This window comes from Odocoileus virginianus, chromosome 10, assembly GCF_023699985.2.
Source record: "Odocoileus virginianus isolate 20LAN1187 ecotype Illinois chromosome 10, Ovbor_1.2, whole genome shotgun sequence".
Lineage (NCBI taxonomy): Eukaryota > Metazoa > Chordata > Mammalia > Artiodactyla > Cervidae > Odocoileus > Odocoileus virginianus.
Window position 1 is genome coordinate 37,708,331 of NC_069683.1, and position 24,078 is coordinate 37,732,408.

At 38.4% G+C, this 24,078-nt stretch overlaps 1 protein-coding gene across 1 annotated transcript in view; it reads left to right on the top strand.

Moving 5' to 3' along the window:
• Positions 1 to 24,078, top strand: part of SPON1 (spondin 1) — a 302,143-nt gene that overhangs the window by 71,165 nt on the left and 206,900 nt on the right. Inside the window, exon 3 of the mRNA XM_020873051.2 lies at positions 20,727 to 20,860. Coding sequence (XP_020728710.2) covers positions 20,727 to 20,860 — 134 coding nt within the window. The remainder of the gene's footprint in view (positions 1 to 20,726; positions 20,861 to 24,078) is intronic.

The following is a 24,078-nucleotide window of genomic DNA, read 5'->3' on the forward strand; positions in this document are numbered from 1 at the left end:
TGGAAATGTAATGAGATAGAGAAAATGGTCTTTACGAGAATTATTGAGAACAAGCATGAAATGAGAATGATGATGATAATGATTTCATTATTATAAATAATACTCTGTGATTATAATAAACAGCAATAGCTTTGTGCCAGGAATTTCTCTACTTTATGTGTAATAATTCATTTAAACCCTTCCAGCCCATTGAGGCAGGTATTGTTATTATCCCCTACTTCACAGATGAGAAGACCCCTTAAGAAAGGTTAAGAAGTTTGCCAGAGTCACACTGCTAGTAGATAGGCTGTCCGGCTCTCCCAGACCTTTTACTGTTGCCTCGTGATAGGGGAGCAAAACTCCCAGGAGCTCAAAAGTGGCAAGAGGTGGTGTGTGTCTCAGCTGCCTTCCAGGCCTCTTAGCTGCTGGGTAAGATGTGTTCAGGGCTGGGAGCCAAGCTGCTAGTAGGTGGGTGCTGAACCAGCATTCTTCCCTGTCCTCTCCCGCTACACAGCACTCAGCCTCTCCCCTGGATGAATGTTGGCCAGATATTTAGAGAATATTGTTTGAAAGGGGGCCAGGTTATTAGCCTGCTCAGGTTGCCCACCTGCCCTGGTCCAGCCCAGCTCCCAAGCTTGGCCTGCTGTGTTCACTCTCAGTATGTGAAACCACCCAGGTAGCGTGCAGAATTAATCTGTTTTTCATGGGGAGCAAACATCCATCAGCTCTTGGAATTTGACCTCCGTGGATTGAAGGCTGTGCACCCAGAGCAGCGTCGGAGGGGCCCCCTGAGACGCTCATGGCCACGTCTGCTCCCCCCTCAGCTTCTCACGTGCTTCTCTGGTCTGGGAGGTGGAGGACATGCCCTGGGAAAGAAAAAAATAAAGCCAAAAGGGTTAAAAAAAAAAAAAGAGTGAATACAATGAAAATAATCTGTTAGAAGAGGTGCTAGAGCAGAAAGGGATTCTAACTGGGAAGGACTGGGAGGTGACAGTCTTTGTAAAGAAGGAGGATAGATTTGGACCTAAATCTTTACAGCCTAGACGGGGGGCCACTGTCAAAAGCTACACCAGGGAATACAGCCAACACTGTTGTTGAAATGGTGTTTCAGATGAACTGATAAAACCCCAGAAAAATGTGAGGGCTCCTAGGACAAATAGGAAAAATAAGATAACATTATACACAAAATAGGAATACAACTGTGTATAAATTTCAAAGCATAAACAGAGGAAACTCTAGAAGGAAACAAACCAAAATTATTCAAACAGTGGGGGATTTTTTTCCACTTTATTTTTCTATCCTTGTACACTTTTCTATAATGAACTCTATAGAGCCATAAAGACAAAATCTTTAATTTTTAAAAATCTGTCTTGAAATCTCTTCCATAAAAGACAAAAGCAACTATCTTTCATTCCATGACTTTCAGATGGAGAAAATACACATAGGAAGCTGGAAAGGGGTGATTTAATGACTGGGGTTATTTTCTTTGGGTACTCTCTCAGATCTTATTGAAGGGTTTCAAAATCCCTTCCTGGACAGATTCAATAATAATAATGGGCATTAATTTCAGAAAATTAAAAATGTGAAATTTAGCTGTGAGAGATCATTGTAATAACCCCAAATTGTGTCTGAAGTTTGTTAGGTGAACTGTGGGCTGTCCACACTATGGGGCATTCTGCAGCCACAGAGGACGGTGTTGAGTCACATATTGAGTAGAAAGGAAAGATGTTCATGATGTGCTTTTGAGTGAAAAAGACAGTATAGTGTAATTCTGGTTTTTTTTTTTTAGGATTGCATATATATTTGTATGTATATGTATAGTCAGAAAAAATGAACTGTTAAAACATCAAACTGTTAGTAATATCTATCTTGGGGGTAGTTGAATTGTGAATATTGTTTATTTCATAGTTTTTGCTTCTTTGCATTTTCTGATTGTCCTATAGTAAACAAGTATAGTCATACCTCATTTTACCATACTTTGCATTATTGTACTTAGCAGGCATTGTATTTTTCACAAATTGAAGTTTTGTGGCAACCCTGGGTCAAGCAAGTCTATCAGCACCATTTTTGTAGCAGTATAAGCTCACTTCATGTATCTATGTCACATTTTGGTAATTCTTGCAGTATTTCAAATTTTTCATTATTATTATTATACTTGTTGTAGTGACCTGTGATCATTGATCTTTGACATTACTATTGCAAAAAGATTATGACTTGTGAAAGACTCAGATGATGGTTAACATTTTTTAAGCCTTTTTATCTTGTATTGGGGTATAGCCGATTAGAAATGTTGTAATAGCTTCAGGTGAACCATGAAGGGACTCAGCCATATATATACATATATCCATTCTCCACCAAACTTGCCTCCCATTCAGCCTGACATAAACATTGAGCAAAATTCCATGTGCTATACAGTAAGTCCTTGTTGGTTATCCATTTTAAATATAGCAGTGTGCACATGGTTAGAAATTTTTAGCAATAGAGTATTATTAATATACATAGATTGTGGCTTTTAAGTATGCTGTTGCACACTTAATAGATTATAGTAAACTGTAAACATTTTTTATTCTTTAAATTTTAACCTTTAAATTTTTTAAATTTTATTTTTTATTGAAGTATATTTGATTTACAATTTTATGTTAGTTTCAGGTGTATAGCAAATTAATTCAGTTATATATACATCTGTTCTTCAGATTCTTTTCCCTTATAGATTATTACATGATATTGAGTATAGTTTCCTGTGCTATATAGTAGATCATTGTTGGTTTTCTATTTTATTATGGTATTGTGTATATGTTAATCCCAAGTTCCTAACTTATCCCTGCCTCCCCTCCCTTTTGGTAACCACAAGTTTGTTTTCTAAGTCTGTGAGTCTCTGTCTGTTTTGTAAATAAGCTCATTTGTATTATTTTTTTAGATTCCACATAAAAGTAATATCGTACGGTATTTATCTTTCCTTGTCTGACTTACTTCACTTAGTATGATGACCTCTAGGTCCGTCCATGTTGCTGCGAATGGCATTACTTCATTCTTTTTGTGACTGAGTATATTCCAGTGTGTGTATTTCATCTTCTTTATCCATTCATCTGTTGATGGACATTTAGGTTGCTTCCATGCTTTGGATTTTGTAAATAGTGCTCCTATGAACAGTGGGGTGTGGTATCTTTTTGAAGTAAGAGTTTTTGTCTTTTCTGGGTATATTCCCAGAAGATTGCTGGATTATATGGTTACTCTCTTTAGTTTTTTAAGGAAACTTCATACTGTTCTCCATACTGGCTGCACCAATTTACATTGCCAAACAATGCTGTAGGGTTCCCTCTTCTCTACACCCTCTCCAGCATTTATTATTTGTACATTTTTTGGTGATGGCCATTCTAATTGGTGGAGGCGGTACCTCTCCGTAGTTTTGATTTGCATTTTTCTAATAATCAGTGATGTTAAGCATTTTTTCATTGTAAATATAATTTTTATTTGTTGTTCAGTCACTCAGTCATGTCCGATTCTTTATGACCCCATGGACTGCAGTACGCCAGGCTTTCTTGTCCTTCACCATCTCCCAGAGTTTGTTCAAACTCATGACCATCGAGTCGGTGATGCCATTGAACCATCTTATCCTCTGTTTTCCCCTTCTCCTCCTGCCTTCAGTCTTTCCCAGCATTGGAGTCTTTTCCAATGAGTTGGCTCTTTGCATCAGGTGGGCAAAGTATTGGAGCTTCAACTTCAGCATCAGACCTTCCAATAAATATTTAGGGTTGATTTCCTTTAGGATTGACTGATTTGGTCTCCTTGCTATCCAAGGGACTCAAGAGTCTTCACCAACACCACAATTTGAAAGCATCAATTCTTCAGTACTCAGCCATTTTTATTATCCAGCTTTCACAACTGTACGTGACTACTAGAAAAACCAGAGCTTTAACTAGATGGACCTTTGTTGGCAAAGTAATGTCTCTGCTTTTTAATATGCTGTCTAGGTTTGCTATAGTTTTTCTTCCAAGGAGCAAATGTCTTTTAATTTCATGGCTGCAGTCACCATCTGCAGTGATTTTGGAGCCCAAGAAAATAAAGTTTGTCACTGTTTCCAGTGTTTCTCCATCTATTTGCCATGAAATGATAGGACTGGATGCCTTAATCTTAGTTTTTTGAATGTTGAATTTTAAGCCAGCTTTTTCACTCTCCTCTTTCAGCTTTCTCAAGAGTTCCTCTTCACTTTCTGTATTTTTGAGATTATTGATATTTCTCCTGGCAATCTTGATTCCAGCTTGTGCTTCATCCAGCTCAGCATTTCACACGATGTACTATGCAAATAAGTTAAATAAGCAAGGTGATGATATACATGTACCAAACCAAAATATTCATGTGACTCACTTTATTGCAATGTTCACTTTATTAAAGAGGTCTGACCCCAAATCCACAGTATCTTCAAGGCATGCCTGTATTCTTGCTTCTCCTCTTCAGAGTGTCTTTCTCCTGTGTTAATACAATCAGGCTAAGGTGTTAGGGAAACACATAGCTATATACTGAGTATCCACTGCTTCTCACAAGCCTCTAGAGAAGAAATATATATGAGATGATGCAGTAGGACATATATTCTCTCATTCTCTAACCTTGTCCCTAACTATCAATATCCCCTATGCTCTTGACTCAACAGTTCATATTTAGATGTACTGTTGCCCTTTCCTTCAGACTCAGACCACCCACTCCCTAAATCAATAAGGACCTGAAGACAGCCTGCTTAAGCAACCACTTTTCTCATCTCAATCCCTGATAGGTATCCTTGGTCGTGGTGCCCTGCATTGACCACTGGGCTCTCGAGTTGTTTTCTTACATTACATATTACCTCCAACCCCACCAGGCAGAAGTCCCTTCTTATCCCAATGCCAAAATCTAACCTCTCCTGCCAACTCCTCTCCAAGCCATGCTCATGGAACCAGTTTCCTGCCATGGATGTCGTTCCAAGTTCCTGTTCCAATTATCTGACTTATCCATGATTCTCATGTGGGAACTGAACTCCTGATACTGACCACTGGTTCTGATCTCTTTGACTGGGGTTCTGCTTTTGGAAGACAAATGTCCAAGATGCCAACTACAGGGACTTCTGAATAGTGTTCTCCTGGGTGTTCCACTGCTATGGTCCACCCACTTGTTAGAAAGGTTGTGACTTTATCCAGGACCCTGATAGTATATGAGTTGGTCTCCTGACAATTACATCTGTTAGGCCAGAAAGGGTGAGACAATCCAGGAGAGAGAATCCAGGTCAGAGTTGAAAGGGGAGCTAAAATTAGACTTAGGAAAGAAGAATTGTACATGCAAGTCTGAAAAGAAAGTGAGGCCATAAATAGGATGATGGTAAAGGTACGTCATGATATGGATTTCAAAATAGTTATGGTAGGTGACTCAGGATTGTAACTGATGGAAAGTTTTGGAAGCCTTAAAAAGTCATGCTAATGAGATAGCATGAAAAGTTCCTAATATTTCAAAAGGCCTATTCATGACAAAATACCCAACCATTTTTCCTTAATTATAGGTTGCCCAGTATTCTGGATATTAAACTTGTTCACCTGGCTAAATTTGGGTCTACCTTACCTGGCTACCTCACCTAGTTGGGTGAGGACCAGTCCCAGGTCTCACAATTTCTCTCTCTTCTTACAGGAAGTCAAGCAGCCTACCTTACTTACAAATCTCTCCCAAGTAACTTTAAACTTTAACTTTACTGGTGAAGATTTATTTTAGCTTACATTTTCTAAAAAAATGAAACTTTACCCATTGAATGTTGTAATGAAGTCCCTTAAAATTAGACACCTCTTCATTTAAAGCAATACATCACCATTTTAGAAAATGTAGAAACTACAAAAAACATAGAAAGGAAGCAAGAATCACCCATAATACTACTATGAGACACAGCCACCCATTATAATGTGTTTTAATTTTCTTGTCCCAAGTACTCAGAAAAGAAGACACAGATCAAAACAAGTGTTAAATCCTTTTTAAGTGACTTTCTTTTAGCTGGTGGCCAACAAAGTGGGTCTTCTCTAGACCAGGAAAAATGAGGAGATGTTTGGGGAGTGGGAAAAGGGATAAGAATAAGTTCTGATAGGCCCAAAGTTTGTTGGATAAAGCTGATATTTTCTGAAAAACAAACAAGTTTGGGAGCATCCTCTAAACTGAAGGAAATATCCCCTTCTGTTCAATCTCAATAATCTCAACTACCATCTGGCAACTGAGGCTGTAGATAAACCACCATATTTACCTAAGGTGGCTTCCATGGCTTAGCAAACATTCTTCTTTGTTTCAGTGCTGGACCAAGAATCTGAGTCTTATCCCCCACTGGGATCTTTTCAGAGGTACAGGCTTTAGTTTCAGACATCCCTGAGTCAGAATCCAGACCAGATCACTCTGACTTTTATTTTCTTATCTATGTGAATAGTTATTCCCACCAAGGATTCAAAGATGTGACCACATTAAGTACCTGGCACATAGTAGGTGCTAATTAAAATTTAGTTCCCTTTGGCCATCCCAATGTAGTCACCCTGAACCCTCCCCCAACTTTTAAAGATTTAAGGTTAAAAGTACCTGGAAAGGTTCTCTATAATCACCAGTAAAGTGAGTCTCAGGGAGATCAAGGGTGCAATTCCAAGAAAATCTCAATGTGTGAAAATTTACCCTATACCAACAAAGCTGCAGAAAGAAATCTAAATGCCCTTAAGAAGCAGAATTACTATTTATATTTACCAAGTACTTATGTGTATGTGCTGGAGTGAGGTGTTTAGTTATTGTGGATGGTTCCACAAGACTCAGCTTGGCTAGAAAGAAATCCTTACTTAACATGACACTATTAGGAAGGACCTAGTGGTGTAGCGAAAAGAGCATGGGCTTTAGAACAGATGTGGCTGAGGGAAAACCCCAGTTCCACCACTGTGGGATTTGAACAGGCTATTTAACCCATATGCATAACAGTAGTTTCATCAAGAACAGGCTTCAGTCAGTTCAATCACTCAGTCATAGCCAACTCTTTGCGACCCCATGGGTTGCAGCACACTAGGCTTCCTTGTCCATCACCAACTCACTGAGCTTGCTCAAACTCATGTCAATCAAGTCAGTGATGCCATTCAACTATCTCATCCTCTGTCATCCCCTTCTCCCATCTTCAATCTTTTGCAGCATCAGGGTCTTTTCCAATGAGTCAGTTCTTCACTTCAGGTGGCCAAAATACTGGAGCTTCAGCTGCAGTGTCAGTCCTTCCAATGAATATTGAGAACAGACTTCCCTTAGGATTGACTGGTTTGATCTCCTTGCAGACCACGGGACTCTCAGGAGTCTTCTCCAATACCACAGTTCAAAAGCATCAATTCTTTAGCACTCAGCTTTCTTTATAGTTCAACTCTCAAATCCATACATGACCACTGGAAAAACCAGAGCTTTGACTAGACAGACCTCTGTTGGCAAAGTAATGTCTCTGCTTTTTAATATGCTGTCCAGGTTGGTCATAGCTTTTCTTCCAAGGAGCAAGCATCTTTGAATTTCATGGCTGCAGTCACCATCTGCAGTGATTTTGGAGCCCAAGAAAATAAAGTGTCACTGTTTCCATTGTTTCCCCATCTATTTGCCATGAAGTAATGGGACCAGATGCCGTGATCTTCATTTTTTTGAATGTTGAGTTTTAAGCCAGCTTTTTCACTCTCCTCTTTCACTTCCATCAAGAGACTCTACTTCCTCTTCACTTTCTGCCATAAGAGTGGTGTCATCTGCATATCTGAGGTTATTGATATGTTTCCCAGCAATCTTGATTAATAGTGCTTAATTATTGGAAGACAATGGAAATCATATAGGTAAAGTCCTTAGCTAATAGAAAGTGGTCAAAAATGCAAACTGTTAATATTATCAAGGCTATTAGTAATCATCTAGAAAAACAAAATCTAAAGTCAAAAGGATATCCAGGGAGCTGTCTGAATAGGGAGTAAAGGCAGATACCACAGCCAGGATGTAGAGCCATCTCACAATTAAAGGGAAGAGGCAGAATACCTAGTTCTTCAGTGCACACCTCTTATGTATCAGGCATGGTGCTAAGTGCTGAGGAAACAGACAAAAATAAAAAGCAAGAGACATGATGCCTTCCCTCATGTAGCTTACAGATTATTAAATAAGTATATGTTAGTTAAGAACTCAAACAAATGCCATCAAAATTAGAAGTTCTGAAGTGTCTGAAGGGAGAGGGATGATATATGAGAGCACATAAGAGGAGAAATTGCCACAATGAAAGAGGACAGGGGAGAGTTTTCATTAAGATGGATGAGTGAGCTGAGATAAAGGGATGAAGGAAATGGAGGAAGGGAAGGAGGAAGAAAGGAAAGAAGGGGAAAGTAATTGACCAGGCTTTTGCAAGAGAAATCATAAGATGAGAATAGTCAAGTGCAGAAAGTGAGCAGGGAGATGGCACAGCATGAAGCTAGAGAGGTGAGAAGGCAGGGACTTTACTCTTAAGGATTTCAGTCTTGAATCTGGAAACAATGAAAAGCTGTTGAATTGTTCTAAAGGAAGAAGATAATATATTTGTGCTTTTAAAAGATCACTCTGGCTTATAGTACAGAGAACAAATTGAAGAAAGACAAGAGAAGATGTATGGAGACCAGTTAGGATAATTTTCTATTAGTTCAGGTTAAAAATGATGTGGCTTAGTCTGAAGTAGTAAGGATAGTAGTCTATGGTAGTAATGGGGATGGTAGTAGGAGTCCAAGAGACATTTGGAAGGTAACATGGACAGCATTTGGATGTGAAGGGCGAGGCAGAGAGAAGAGCCAAGGGTGACACCCTGCGTTTCTGACTTGCATGCTTGGAGCAGGACCAGGTTAGAGGGAAGATGTATTAGTTGTTACCAACGTGGATTTGAGGTATGTTTTAACCAAGAGGTAGTACAAGTAGGAGATAGATATTTGGAGATACATACTTGAGCTCAGAGAAGTGGCTAAGGCTGGAAATATAAACATGTGAATCATCCACACTTAGGTAGCAATGCTATGAGTTGAATGAGGTCACCTACAGAGAAGGGCTAAAGGCAGAATAGGAGAGGGCTTAGGACTGAGCTTTGAGTAATTTCAAGTTTAAAGGCCAGTAGAGGCGGGTCAGCAGTCAAATAGAGACAGTGAATAGGAAGGTGGAGATGGGGAGAGGGCAAGGGGAGCTGGCAGAGAAACCTTGGGAGGAGAGTCACGAAGGTCTGTGTACCTACTTGGTGAAGCACTGCAGAAACCGCTGATGGCCTTAGCTAGAGCTGTGTTAGTAGTATGAGGTACCCCCCAAACCCCAGCCTGGGATGAGAATGAATAGGAGGTGAAGACTGGAGGTATCGCCAATTCATTCAGTTTACTTGATTGTGATGGAGAGAAGAGAAAATACCATATCTGGAGGCAGAGGAAGAGTTAAGTGAAGGTGTCTTGATTTTTCAACAGGAAAGACTCAAATGTGCTTACGAGATTAATGGGAATGATTCAGCTGGGGCGAAAGTTGAATCTGGAAGAGAGAAATGGGGTAATTGTTAGAGTTAGGAAGATGGGTGAAAGCAGAGAGGAAAGAGAAGTAAGGTTCCTCTGTTACAACAAGAATGAAGGACAGGGTGGATACAGAAGGGAAAGTGAAGGACTTTAAATCTGATGACTTCTGTTTTTCTTTCAAGTAAGAGGCAAGGTAATACAATAAGAGTGAAAGAAGAGATTTGGAGAGAGTGGAAATTTGAAATCATTGTTGTTGATAGTGGAAAGGTAATGGTTTACCAGATATATATAGCAGTGTAGCAGGGCAGACCTGAGGCTAGGAGTCAGATTAATATAGGAGACAATTGGCATCATTACATGACTTTGTCCAGGAGCACTGAACTGCACAGGCATGCATGGCTGGAGTTTTATCACATCAGGAAGATAAAATGACAGAGAAGTAAAGGAGTTTTTAGTGTATTTATGCCATTTATGAAGAAATAAAGATGCCCAAAGAGATTACACAGTGTTGATAATGAAGAACAGGAATGAGGAATGAAGAGCAAGGAATGAGGATATTAAAATATATTACAGTGCTTGGGGGAAAGGAACCAGAGTGGACTGCTCAATAATAATGTAAGTATTTGGGAACCTAGTATATTATTAAGTTGAACATATGCCCCATTTGCCTGGGAAAGTTCCAGTTTCAGCAGCTATCACAGCATAATTATCAATAACAAACTTTTACATCCTTGTTTGGACAATAAATTTCATGGTCACTCTTTATATGACAAAAGTGGCATCACAAAGTGGAGGAAAGATGGATTCAGTCAGTCAGTCAGTTCAGTCACTCAGTCGTGTCCAACTCTTTGCAACGGCATGAATCACAGCACGCCAGGCCTCCCTGTCCATCACCAACTCCCGGAGTCTACTCAAACCCATGCCCATCGAGTCGGTGATGCCATCCAGCCATCTCATCCTCTGTCGTCCCCTTCTCCTCCTGCCCCCAATCCCTCCCAGCATCAGGGTCTTTTCCAATGAGTCAACTCTTCGCATGAGGTGGCCAAAGTATTGGGGTTTCAGCTTCAGCATCAGTCCTTCCAATGAACACCCAGGACTGACCTCCTTCAGGATGGACTGGTTGGATCTCCTTGCAGTCCAAGGGACTCTCAAGAGTCTTCTCCAACACCACAGTTCAAAAGCATCAATTTTTCAGTGCTCAGTTTTCTTCACAGTCCAACTCTCACATCCATACATGACCACTGGAAAAACCATAGCTTTGACTAGATGGACCTTTATTGACAAAGTAATGTCTCTGCTTTTTAATATGCTGTCTAGATTGGTCATAACTTTCCTTCCAAGGAACAACCGTCTTTTAATTTCATGGCTGCAGTCACCATCCACAGTGATTTTGGAGCCCCCAAAAATGAAGTCTGACACTGTTTCCACTGTCTCCCTATCTATTTCCCATGAGGTGATGGGACCAGATGCCATGATCTTAGTTTTCTGAATGTTAAGCTTTAAGCCAACTTTTTCACTGTCCTCTTTCACTTTCATCAAGAGGCTTTTTAGTTCCTCTTCACTCTCTGCCATAAGGGTGGTGTCATCTACATATCTGAGGTTATTGATATTTCTCCCTTCAATCTTGATTCCAGCTTGTGCTTCTTCCAGCCCAGCCTTTCTCATGATGTACTCTGCATATAAGTTAAATAAGTAGGGTGACAATATACAGCCTTGACGTACTCCTTTTCCTATTTGGAACCAGTCTGTTGTTCCATGTCCAGTTCTAACTGTTGCTTCCTGACCTTCATACAGGTTTCTCAAGAGGCAGGTCAGGTGGTCTGGTATTCCCATTTCTTTTCAGAATTTTCCACAGTTTATTGTGATCCATATAGTCGAAGGCTTTCGCGTAGTCGATAAAGCAGAAATAGATGTTTTTCTGGAACTCCCTTGCTTTTTCGATGATCCAGCGGATGTTGGCAATTTGATCTCTGGTTCCTCTGCCTTTTCTAAAACCAGCTTGAACATCTGGAAGTTCTCAGTTCACGTATTGCTGAAGCCTGGCTTGGAGAATTTTGAACATTACTTTACTAGCGTGTGAGATGAGTGCAATTGTGTGGTAGTTTGAGCATTCTTTGGCATTGCCTTTCTTTGGGATTGGAATGAAAACTGACCTTTTCCAGTCCTGTGGCCACTGCTGAGTTTTTCAAATTTGCTGGCATATTGAGTGCAGCACTTTCACAGCATCATCTTTCAGGATTTGAAATAGCTCAACTGGAATTCCATCACCTCCACTAGCTTTGTTCATAGTGATGCTTTCTAAAGCCCACCTGACTTCACATTCCAGGATGTCTGGCTCTAGGTGAGTGACCACACCATTGTGATTATCTGGGTCGTGAAGATCTTTTTTGTACAGTTCTTCTGTGTATTCTTGCCACCTCTTCTTAATATCTTCTGCTTCTGTTAGGTCCATACCATTTCTGTCCTGTATTGAACCCATCTTTGCATGATATGTTCCCTTGATATCTCTAATTTTCTTGAAGAGATCTCTAGTCTTTCCCATTCTGTTGTTTTCCTCTATTTCTTTGCATTGATCACTGAGGAAGGCTTTCTTATCTCTCCTTGCTATTCTTTGGAACTCTGCATTCAAATGGGAATATCTTTCCTTTTCTCCTTTGCTTTTTGCTTCTCTTCTTTTCACAAGCTATTTGTAAGGCCTCCTCAGACAACCATTTTGCCTTTTTGCATTTCTTTTCCATGGGGATGGTCTTGATCCTTGTCTCCTGTTTAATGTTACGAACCTCCATCCATAGTTCATCAGGCTCTCTGTCTATCGGATATAGTCCCTTAAATCTATTTCTCACTTCCACTGTGTAGTCATAAGGGATTTGATTTAGGTCATACCTGAATGGTCTAGTGGTTTTCCCTACTTTCTTCAGTTTAAGTCTGACTTTGGCAATAAGGAGTTCATGATCTGAGCCACAGTCATCTCCTGGTCTTGTTTTTGCTGACTGTATAGAGCTTCTCCATCTTTGGCTGCAAAGAATATAGTCAGTCTGATTTCGGTGTTGACCATCTGGTGATGTCCATGTGTAGAGTCTTCTCTTGTGTTGTTGGAAAAGGGTGTTTGCTATGACCAGTGAGTTCTTTTGGCAAAACTCTGTTAGCCTTTGCCCTGCTTCATTCTGTACTCCAAGACCTAATTTGTCTATTACTCCAGGTGTTTTTTGACTTCCTCCTTTTGCATTCCAGTCCCCTATAATGAAAAGGACATCTTTTTTGGGTGTTAGTTCTAAAAGGTCCTGTAGGTCTTCATAGAACTATTCAACTTCAGCTTCTTCAGCATTACTGGTTGGGTCATAGGCTTGGATTACTGTGATATTGAATGGTTTGCCTTTGAAACGAACAGAGATCATTCTGTCATTTTTGAGATTGCATCCAAGTACTGCATTTCGGACTCTCTTGTTGACCATGATGGCTACTTCATTTCTTCTAAGGGATTCCTGCCCACAGTACTAGATATCATGGTCATCTGAGTTAAATTCACCCATTCCAGTCCATTTTAGTTCACTGATTCCTAGAATGTCGACATTCACTCTTACCATCTCCTGTTTGACCACTTCCAATTTGCCTTGATTCATGGACCTAACATTCCAGGTTCCTATGCAATATTGCTCTTTACAGTATCGGACCTTGCTTCTATCACCAGTCCCATCCAACAATTGTTTTTGCTTTGGCTCCATCCCTTCATTCTTTCTGGAGTTACTTCTCCTCTGATCTTAAGTGGTGTTAAACGTAGCTTACAGTATGGACTTAGAGCTTCTAGGCCCACATGTAAGGAGTTTAGAAGTCACTGCTCCATCCTAATAAATAAAATGCTGATTAAACAGAAAAATCAAGAATTCTTTATAGATCCATGAGAGAAGTGGGGTCACAGGGAGAACTGCTGCCCTCGAATTGGAGAGGTAGATGGAGGATGTGGAGAATCACAACCTCCCAGAGAAGAAACCTGCACCTGTCAAAGTAGGAAAGCCTGAACTATAATGGATGAATTGCTTGAGGCTCAATATAGACAAGTCTGAGAGTTAGAAACTCCAGAGATACCTAGTCATTGGTGGGGAGGGGGAGTAGCTTTTATGGGTTTCACCTACAGGAGCTCTAGTAAATCCTTTAAGTGATTATCAGAGAAAAATTTCTTCATGCTTCTGGCAAGGGGAGGAGAAAGGAACTATTTTTAAATACACCAGAGCATTCCGTTCTTCTTAACAAGTCCATGCTCTCAGAAGAAGATATTTTACCAGAGCCTATCTGGGGGAAGGGAAATATACAACTCCAGGCCCCTCCAGCCATCCAGTCCCGCCTAAGCAGCGGGGGGAGGCTGAGAAGCACATGTGAAATTCACAGTCCAGGGGTACAAGTCACCAAAAGAGTGAGACCTAATCATGAGACCAGAGAACACTTCCCCTCCCTGACACCTTAACACAAGCATCCCTAAAAGATATTATCGGTTCAGCTCCAGACCACTGCAATAAAGTAGAAATTGCAATAAATCTAATCACATGAAATTTTTGGTTTCTCAGGGCATATAAAAGTTATGTTTACATTATACTATAGTCTGTTAAGTGTGCAATAGCATTATGTCTAAAAAAGACTTGCTTTTAGTTTAAAAGTACTTCCAAAAAATAACCATCATCTGACAGTGCAGTGTTGCCAGAAACCCTCAACTTGTACAAAATGCAGTGTCTTTGAAATGCAATAAAGTAGAGCCACAATAAAGCAAGGTATATCTTATGGTGAGGGGAGGGCCAAGAGGAAATGGATATATATATATAATTATGACTGATTTACACTGAGGTATGGCAGAGTCTACCACAATATTGTAAAGCAATTATCCTCCAATTTTTACAAAAGGCAGGGTGTGTCTACGTGTTGCTAAAAGCCTACTCACTTCAGTTCCTTTTGCCCAGCACACCTTGCAATAAAATATTAAAAGGCAAACCAAAAGGCAAAAAAAAAAAAAACACTTTTGAAAAGATAGAGAATGCATCAGAAACGGACACAGCAGGGATGGGAATTTGAAACAACAATGATTAATATGCTAAGGGATAAATGGATAATGGATAATGTGGACAGCATGCAGAAACAGACAGGTAATGTAAGCAGAGATGGAAATCCTAAGGAAAAATCAAAAAGAAATGCTAGACTTCAAAAATCTTGTAACAGAAATGAAAAATGCCTTTGATGGACTTACTAGTAGCCTGGACACAGCTGAGGAATCTGTGAGCTTGAGGATATAGCAACAAAAAAGTACTGGGAAAAAAAAAGACTGAAGAAAACAGAACAGAATATATTAGGCTGGCCAAAAAGTTAGCTCAGCCTTTTCTGTAAGGTGAGCTGGAAAATGGCAAACAAACTTTCTGGCCAACCCAATACAAATACTATGAGAAAACTACAAAAGGTATAACATATGCATAATAGGATTATCAGGAGAAGAAAGGACAGAAGAAATATTTGAGACAATAATGACTGAGAATTTCCTCGAATTAGTATCAGACACAAAACCAGAGATCCAGGAAGCTCAGAGAATACCAAGAACAATAAATGCCAAAAAGCTTATATCCAAGCATATCATTTTCAAACTATAGAAAATTAAAGATAAAAAAGTATTGAAAGAAACCAGAAGGAAAAAACACCTTACCTACAGAGGGACAGAGATAACAAATTATGTCCCACTTCTCAGAAACCATGCAAATAAGAAAAGAGTGGGGTGAAATATTTAATGTGTTGAGAAAAAAACCACCAATTCAGAACTCAATACCCTGTGAAATAATTCTTCACAAGTGAAAAAGATAAAGATTCTTCTTCAGACAGAAAAAAAAAAAATGGGGGAATTTGTCACCAGTAGCCCCATCTTGCAAGAAAGTTTAAAATTCTTTAGAGAGAAGAAAAATAACATAGGTCAGGAACTCAGATCTCTATAAAGAAAGGAAGAGCATTAAAGAATAAAATAAAATTTTTTATTTTTCTTAATTGATCTAACAATAATTTATTCAAAATAATAGCAATCATGTATTTAATTATATATGTTTATGTCTATATGTGCTTATATATGTTTATGTGTAAGTGAAATCATTGGCAGCAATGATATAAGGGAAAGAAGGAAGGAATTAGAAGTATTTTGTTATTACAAGGTACTTGTAATATCTTTGAAACAGTATAATGATATTTGAAAGTAAACTTGGATTAGTTGTAAACATCTACTGAAAACTCCAGGACAACCATTCTTAAAAGAAAAAAGAAGTATAATTGATATGCTAAGAAAGAAAAGATAGAATTATATAAAATTCTCAGTTAAAACCAGAAGTATAGAAAAAGTGTGGAAGACACACAGGAACAAAGAACAAAGCAACAAATATGGTAAATATTAATCTGCCTATATCAATAGTCACCTGAATCATTAGTGGTCTGAACATACCAATTAAAAGATTGTCAGTGGATCAAAACCAAGACCCTTATGACTACAGTTAACAGTACTGTGTTGCATATTCAAAAGTTGTTAAGAGAGTAAATCTTAAAATTCTTATCACAAGAAAAAATTTTATAACTGTGGATGATGACTGATGTTAACTAGACTTATGTGGTGATTTTTTTTTGCCATATATGCCAATGTCAAATCATTACTTCGTACATCTGAAACTAATATGTCAGTTCTATTTCAATTAAAAAATAAAATTTAAAAATATTAAAAAAACCAAGACCATTGTACATTGTATATAAGAAACCCACTTATATCTTAAAGACTTATAAAGACTTATAGATTAAAAGCAGAATGATAAGACAGATACACAATGCTAACACTAATCAAAAGAAAGCAGGAATAGCTGTATTAATTTCAAGTGGCATGGACTTCAGAGCAGGGAAAGTTATCAGGAATAAAGAGGGGCATTACATATGGTAAAGGGGTCAGTGCTCCACGAAGACGTAATAATCCTTAATGTGTTTGCACCTAATACCAGTGTGTCAAAATATGTGAGTTAAAAACTGATAGAACTGCAAATATTATAGAAATAGATAAATTCACTGTCACAGTTGTTGATCCCCCTCTATCTGAAATGGACAGATATAGCAGGCAGAAAATCAGTAAGGACATAGTTCAGCTAAACAGTGCCATCGATCAACTGGATCTAATTGACATCTACAGACTACTTTATTCAACAACAGCAGATTACATGTTGTTCTCAAGCTTACATGGAACATTCAACAAGATAGATCACATTTTAGGTCATAAGACACACATTAGCAAATTTAAAAAGGATAAAAATCATACAATATCTGCTCTCAAACTACAGTAGAATTAACTAGACATCAATTACAGAAAGATAACTAAAATCCCCAAATACTTGGAGATAAAACCACACATTTTAAACCAACACATGGGTCAAAGAAGAAATTTCAGAAGAAATTTTAAAATATTGTGAACTAAATGAAAATGCAACTTAAAATCTGTACAATGCAATGAAAGCAGCACTTAAGAGAAATTTGTATCATTGAATGTACATATTAGAAAAGCAGAAAAACTTTAAATCAATAATGTAAGCTTCCACTTTAGGAAACTAAAAAAAGAAAAGTATATAAAATAAGGAGGAAAAATAATAAAAAAAATTAAAGCAGAAATCAATGAAATTGAAAAAATATCAGAGAAAATCAACAAAACCAAAAAGCTGGCTGTTGAAAAGATCAGTAAGGTTAATAAGCCCTTAGGCTAACTGAACAAAAACCAGAGAAGACACAAATTATTAATATTAGAAATGAAAGAAGGGACATCACTACAGATCCCATTGCCACTAAAAGAATAATAAAGGTGTTTTATGACTGTTCACAATTTTGATGACCTAGATGAAATGGACCAATTCTTTAAAAGACACAATTTGCCAAAACTCACAAAATAAGAAATAGAAAAATATAGAAAATAGAAAAAAAATTTAAAGAAATTGAATCAATAATAAAATACTTCCAAAACAGAAAGCACCAGACTGAGACAGGTTCACTGTTGAATTCCACCAAACATTTAAGGAAGAAATTATACGAGTTTTCTACTTCCTCATTCTCTGAAGTCAATGCCACCCTAATACCAAAAGTAGACAAAGACATTGCAGAAAAAGGAAAACTGCAAACCTATTATCTCTCATGGACAAAGATGCAAAATTCCTCAATAAAATATTAGTAAATCAAATGCAACAGTATATGAAAAGAATAGACACCATAATCAAGTGGGATTTATCCCAGTCATACAAGGCTGGTTCAACACTTGAAAAATCAAGTAATATAATCTATCACATCAACAGGCAAAAGAAGAAAAATCACATGATCACATCAATAGATGCAGGAAAAACATGGGACAAAATCTAACACCCATTCATGATAAAAAAACTCTCAGCAAACTATGAATAGAGATAAAGGTCCTTAACGTGACAAAGAGCGTACAGATAACACATACCTAATATCATACTTATTGGTAGAAACTTGAGATTTTGCCGCAAAGGTCAAGAACAAGGCAAGGATGTCTCCCCTCACCATTACTTTTTAGCATCATACTGGATATCCTAGCTAATATAACAAATAAGGAAATGAAAGATACAGATTTGAAAGGAAGAAATAAAACTGTCTTTGTTTGCAGATAACATGATTGTCTACAAAGAAAATCTGAAAGATCAACAAAAAACCTCCTGAAACTGATAAAAATTACAACAAAAGTTTAATAATTGCCAGGGATTGGGGAAAGGAAGGGATAAACAGGCAGAACACGGAAGACTTTTAAGGCAGTGAAATTAATCAATACTATACTACAATGGTGGATATATATTATTATACATTTGTCAAAAGCCATAGAGTATACAAAACCAAGAGTGAACACTAATGTAAACTATGGACTTTGAGTGATGATGTATCAGTGTAGGTTTATGTAGGTTTATCAGTTGTAACAAATGTGCCACTCTGGTGCCTGATATTGATAATGCGGAAGGTTAGCCATGTGTGGGAACAGGGTATATGGGAACTCCCTGTCCTTTTGCTATGAACTTAAAACTGCTCTAGAAGATTAATTAAATTTTTAAAAAGTAGCTCACAGTATGGAGAAAATAGAATTGGATCTCTACACCATGATATTAAAAAGCAAATTCTAAATGGATTGAAGACCTGTGTGAAAATGAAGTTATAAAGCCTATGAAAAAAAATACTAGAGAACATCTTTCTGATCTCAGTTTTTTAGGCAAGCCCAAGAAAGTGCAAGCCATAGGAAAGGAATTGATAAATTTGACTAGATGAAAGTTATTAAAAAATTCCGAATATAAGATAAACATCTGGGTGACACAAAGATGTTTGTCAATGATGAGCAATTCATATTGAGAAAGTCCTACAAACCGACAAAAAGAGAAAAATCCATTGGTAAAGATTCTGAACTGGCAGTTCACAGAAGAACCCTGATACATTTATAAAGCAATGCCCAAACTGGCTAGTATTAAATGAAAACATGCTGCTATTTTATAGCAGATTAGAAACAATTAGAAAGTCCAGTAATCACACGTACTAGTGAGGATAGTGGGAAGTGGGAACAGGTGTGCATAGCTTGTAGACTAAAAATAGGTATACCCATTTTGCAGAGCAATCTGGTACCACCTGTAAAATTAATATGACTAGACCCACAACCTCACAACCAGCAGTTCCACTACATGATTTATATTACTGAGAAACTCTTGTGTAGGTTCAAAAGCAGAGCAACTTGAGGATTTGCATTACAGTAATGTTTGTGGCGGAAAAGAGCTGAAGTCAGCTCAGTGCCCCTCACTGGGAGAATGGTAAGTAAAATGTGGTCTATGCTTGCAGTGGAGTACTAGGCAGCAGGTAGTATCTGTTACATTCACATGTGATAAAACTGACATAATAAGATTAAGTGACCTGTATGGCACATGGAACGCTGCTCAATGTTATGTGGCAGCCTAGATAGGAGAGGGGTTTGGGGGATAATGGATATCTGTTTATGTGTGGTTGGGTCCCTTCGTTCCTTCACTGTTCCCCTGAAACTATCACAACATTGCTTGTTAATTGGCTAACAAAATACAAAATAAAAACTTTAAGGAAAAATTATGTAAAAGAAATATTAAAATACAAAACTCTATGTAATTTCAAGTAAATTATATATATACATATATGTATATATATTCAGAAGAACATATATTAAATACTTAGGAGTGAGTGGCAAATAAAGGAGAAAAATGAGAGAAGAATAAAGAATATTGAGATAAATAAAATGTCTTTGTTTCATCACTGGACAACAGTGATAAAAATATATGATGTGACAATTTTTTAGCTGCTTTTCCTAAAGAAGAGGAATTTTTAAAAATGTTTTTAAATAAAATAAATATGGATATAATCTCATTAAATTGTATTTGAAAATTTAATGAATAATTCATATAAAGCACTCAGCTTAGTGCCTAGCCTATACTAAACACTCAGTAAGTGTTATCTCTTAATGTTAATACTACTCATGATACAGCCTACTAGCAATCAATTGGAGTTGGCACTTAAGATCCATTGGACTTAGATGATTTCCCCCAAAAGATCCTTCCAGATCTAATAGTCTGTGGTTTTATGAGAGGGATAGGCAAGTCCTGGCGGCAGACCCAGAAGCAAGCAGAAGAATGGTGAAAACAGCTTTGAGGAAGGGGGATGGCTACCAGCTTTTCTGCAATGTCGTGGAAAACCTTGATGGCTAAGTTGAGAGAACACCAATAAAAGGCACAAATAAAAGAAACACTGCAGAAGTGCATAAAACTGGGTGCCTTTACGTACTTTGGTACACTTCCTCCACAATGGGGGAGTTTCTTTTAACATTTTAATTTCAAGTTATAAGATTGAATCATGAAGTCTAGGTATATATAGTGTTTGTTTCTGATTCTCTCTTCCCCGTCCTCCCCCTTCCCTGAACTGGGACCCAGGTTATTGTAATCAATGGGCAAGATCATCACCTAGTGGCCTGTCCCTCAAAGTGCTGACATAAGATCCTGGTCCCAGAGAGAAGAGAACCTGACCTATATATCCTTGTCTTTATGTTAAGTGAACAAACATTGAGTGGGACTCTGTGCCGGGCAGTATTCTGGTGTCCTGGGGATATAGAACTGCTAACAGAAAATGACAGATTTAAAACTAAAATTAAGGAATTGGCAACACAACTTCCCAAAGTGGCATTACCTTTTAACATGTTTATTTTCCCCTGGTTCTCCACAGATCATAGATGAAGAAGAAACACAGTTTATGAGTAATTGCCCCGTTGCGGTCACAGAAAGCACCCCACGGAGGCGGACGCGGATTCAGGTGTTCTGGATAGCGCCACCTGCAGGAACTGGCTGTGTCATTCTAAAGTAAGTGACCATGGATTCCTCAGAACTCTTCATTCCCCTTCCTTTGTGGCTCATGGTGTGGTTGCAGAAGGAAAAGTGGCTTTCCTGGAGCCTCAGACAACCTGTATCATCTCTCTGCCCTCCATTATCTTGACTCTAAAATGGGACTATGGGCCATCTTTCCTAAAGTGCTTTAAAAAGTATCAATTACCTGAATCTCCTTGCTCCTCTCCTATAGTGATCTTCTGATTACTATCTTCCTGGAGATAATGATCCTACGTCTGATTAAGAAAAATTACAACCCTGCTGAGGATAATTTTTGGCTTCGTCCATCTTGAATTTAATGCTCTATATTCTTAAACTGTGCTAAGTGGACTGAGACCTAAATATAACCTCCATTGGCCCCAGGCTCAGCTTCATAATCCCGTCTTCTTCCTTCTCCCATCAAAAATACCCTCTTGCACCACTTCTCTGGGGCCTCTTGATCCTCCTTTAGGCAAGCCACAATAGGTGATGAGAAGTATTAGCCAGTCAATGGCTTTGCTCTGAAAGGCAGCATCATTTCAAACCTGTGTTTCCAAAATTGTATGTCATAGAATGATGTTCAGGGAGATGTAAACAAGTGGGCAGGAAATAAATTTCTATGGTTAAATAAGTTTGGAGAATTCTGTATGCTATATATCCCCTTCTTGCCGATTCACAACATATATTAATATATTGAAGGTTTTGCAAAGTTCTGCCAAAAAGAAATCTGTTTAACTTGGTTTCACCCAACATTTCCTAAACCTGACTGCAAAGTTCCTTTTTTGCTGAGACATCTATTAACATTCAGCAGTTTGAGAAATACAGTTATCACCTATTTTAAATACCATATTTTAAATACATTTAAAGGCTATATAGAGTGATGCTGGGGAGTTTAGGATTTCAGAAGGCCAATAGTCATGGGTAGATGAGCAAGGCTCCAATGCCAGCATCTAAGAAACATTTTTTTCCTGGAGTTAGGGGCTGGGAACTTCCCAACCATCTTCCACTTCTTTAGATCCCCCAAGGCATTATGTATATATTTGGTTCACTTGTTTGAACCTCTAGCAGGAGAATATTTCTGAAGACTTACAAGTCCAGCCCAGTCCTGAGAAGAGACTGATAAGGAGGCATTTCACCTAGGCTCTCTAGTCATTGAAGTTTCTTGATCCAACTGTGCCTGACCTATGGAGGTGCAAAAAAAAAAAAAAACCCCACAGAGATATCTGGAGCCTCTGTCCATTGTCCAGACTCAGCCCTGGATTTGGCCTGGCTTTGCTACCATCTGTATGGATATCATTGTTTTCTTTAGTTTAATGCTAGCTGAGCATCTTTTCTCACACTCCTTGAGAAATTTGACTTTTAGCATTAATCTACATTGGTGATTTTAGCAGTAGAATTTATATATAAGTATAAACTCCATATATAATGTGTATCTAGTATCTAGCTGCAATGTGGGAGAAGGCCTTGTAGAAATAAATGAAGACCACTGAAATGAGAACAGAAGCTATTTATTCAGAGGTTGCTCTATAGCAAGGGAAGTCAGCTGCCGACTCAAAGACAAGTGAGGAGTGGGAAAGCTTTATAGTGAAAAAAAAAAAAAAAAAGAGAAGATTTAGGTACTTTCTGACTGGAGATATTTGGCGTGGGGAAGTCAAGAGCGGGCTTACTAGAAATGAAGCATCTGACGTGGTTGGTTTGGAGAACATATTTGGCTTTCTCTGACTGGTCCTGAGCTGGAAATAGAGGAGGCAGTGGGGGTAAGAATTCGAGAGCTGGCATCATTGACCAGGTCCTAACCATGCTGGTCTAATAGCTGCAGAGGTTGTGATTTGGCTTCCTAGACCATTCGCTGCAGAGGCTGGGGTCAGAGTTCTTTAGTCATTGTTATATACAGCCTGGCCATTGTCCATTAGTGTATTCATTCGCCGCATTCTCAACCTGGCTTTCCTGTACCCATACCCCTGTCCATGGCAGCCCTATGACTCCACAGAGACTGGGGCTCTCCAACATTAGATCTATCTGATGAGTCTTCTTGTTCAAGGGGTTTCCCTGGCAGCTTTGCTGGTAAAGAATCTGCCTGCAATGCGGGAGACCCCGGTACGATTTCTGGGTCGGGAAGATCTACTGGAAGAGGAATAGGCTCCCCACTCCAGTATTCTTGGGCTTCCCTGGTGGCTCAGCTGGTAAAGAATCCGCCTGCAATGCGGGAGACCTGGGTTTGATCCCTGGGTTGGGAAGATCCCCTGGAGAAGGGAAAGGCTACCCACTCCAGTATTATGGTCTAGAGAATTCCATGCATGGACTGTATAGTCCATGGAATTGCAGAGTCGGACATGACTGAGCGACTTTCACTTTCACTTTCTCTAAAACTCTATTCTTTTGGCATAGATGTCTGGTTTTCTTTGATTTATTGTTCTCACAAACCAGAAGTATTTGATCTTCCTGTTGGAAGCCAGAAAGACGTCTCCTTGTTTACATTAAAAATGAACATATGTGAACATATGTCTATAAATTAACATTGAACAAATGTGGCTTGTTCAGTCACTCGTTCTTTCAGTAAATGTAACTGAACTTCTGTTTGCACAGGTGTCAATATTATACAGGCAACTGAGGTTAAGTTCTTGGCCCTCAAGGTTCTCAGAGGCCAATGGAGGGGAGAGAAAGGGGCAACCAATACTTTCTGTCTGCTGTGAACTCAGCTACACATCTAGCAGTTTTTGTCTAACTTAATTTTCACTACAGACTTCCCCTTTGCATGCAGGAGGTCACAAGTCCCAGTGAATTAGGCAGTTTCTTGAAGATGCCCGTCCATTTAATGCTAAAGCCCCATTTCTTCCTTTCATCTATTTCTGAAGGAATTAAATATAACCTACAACTACTCACTAAAGAAGTAATGATTTTATAGGTGAGATGTAAATACATTCACATTGAAAAATTTCACACGGTGTAGAAAATAGTGAAATATGGAAAAATAGAGAATACAGAAAAAGTGAAAGATCCCTGACATTTCTCCTGATAAATCCCACAGTCTTCTACGCAGAAGTAGCAATAGATATCAATTTGGTGTGTATTTGTTAGACTTTAATGTGTGCATTTATATGTATTAATATATAAATAAACATATAAGTACCCTTTATATAAATGGCATCATGGTCTGCATGATGTCCTGAACTTGAATGGATTTTTAACTAAATAAAATGTATTAGAGATATTTC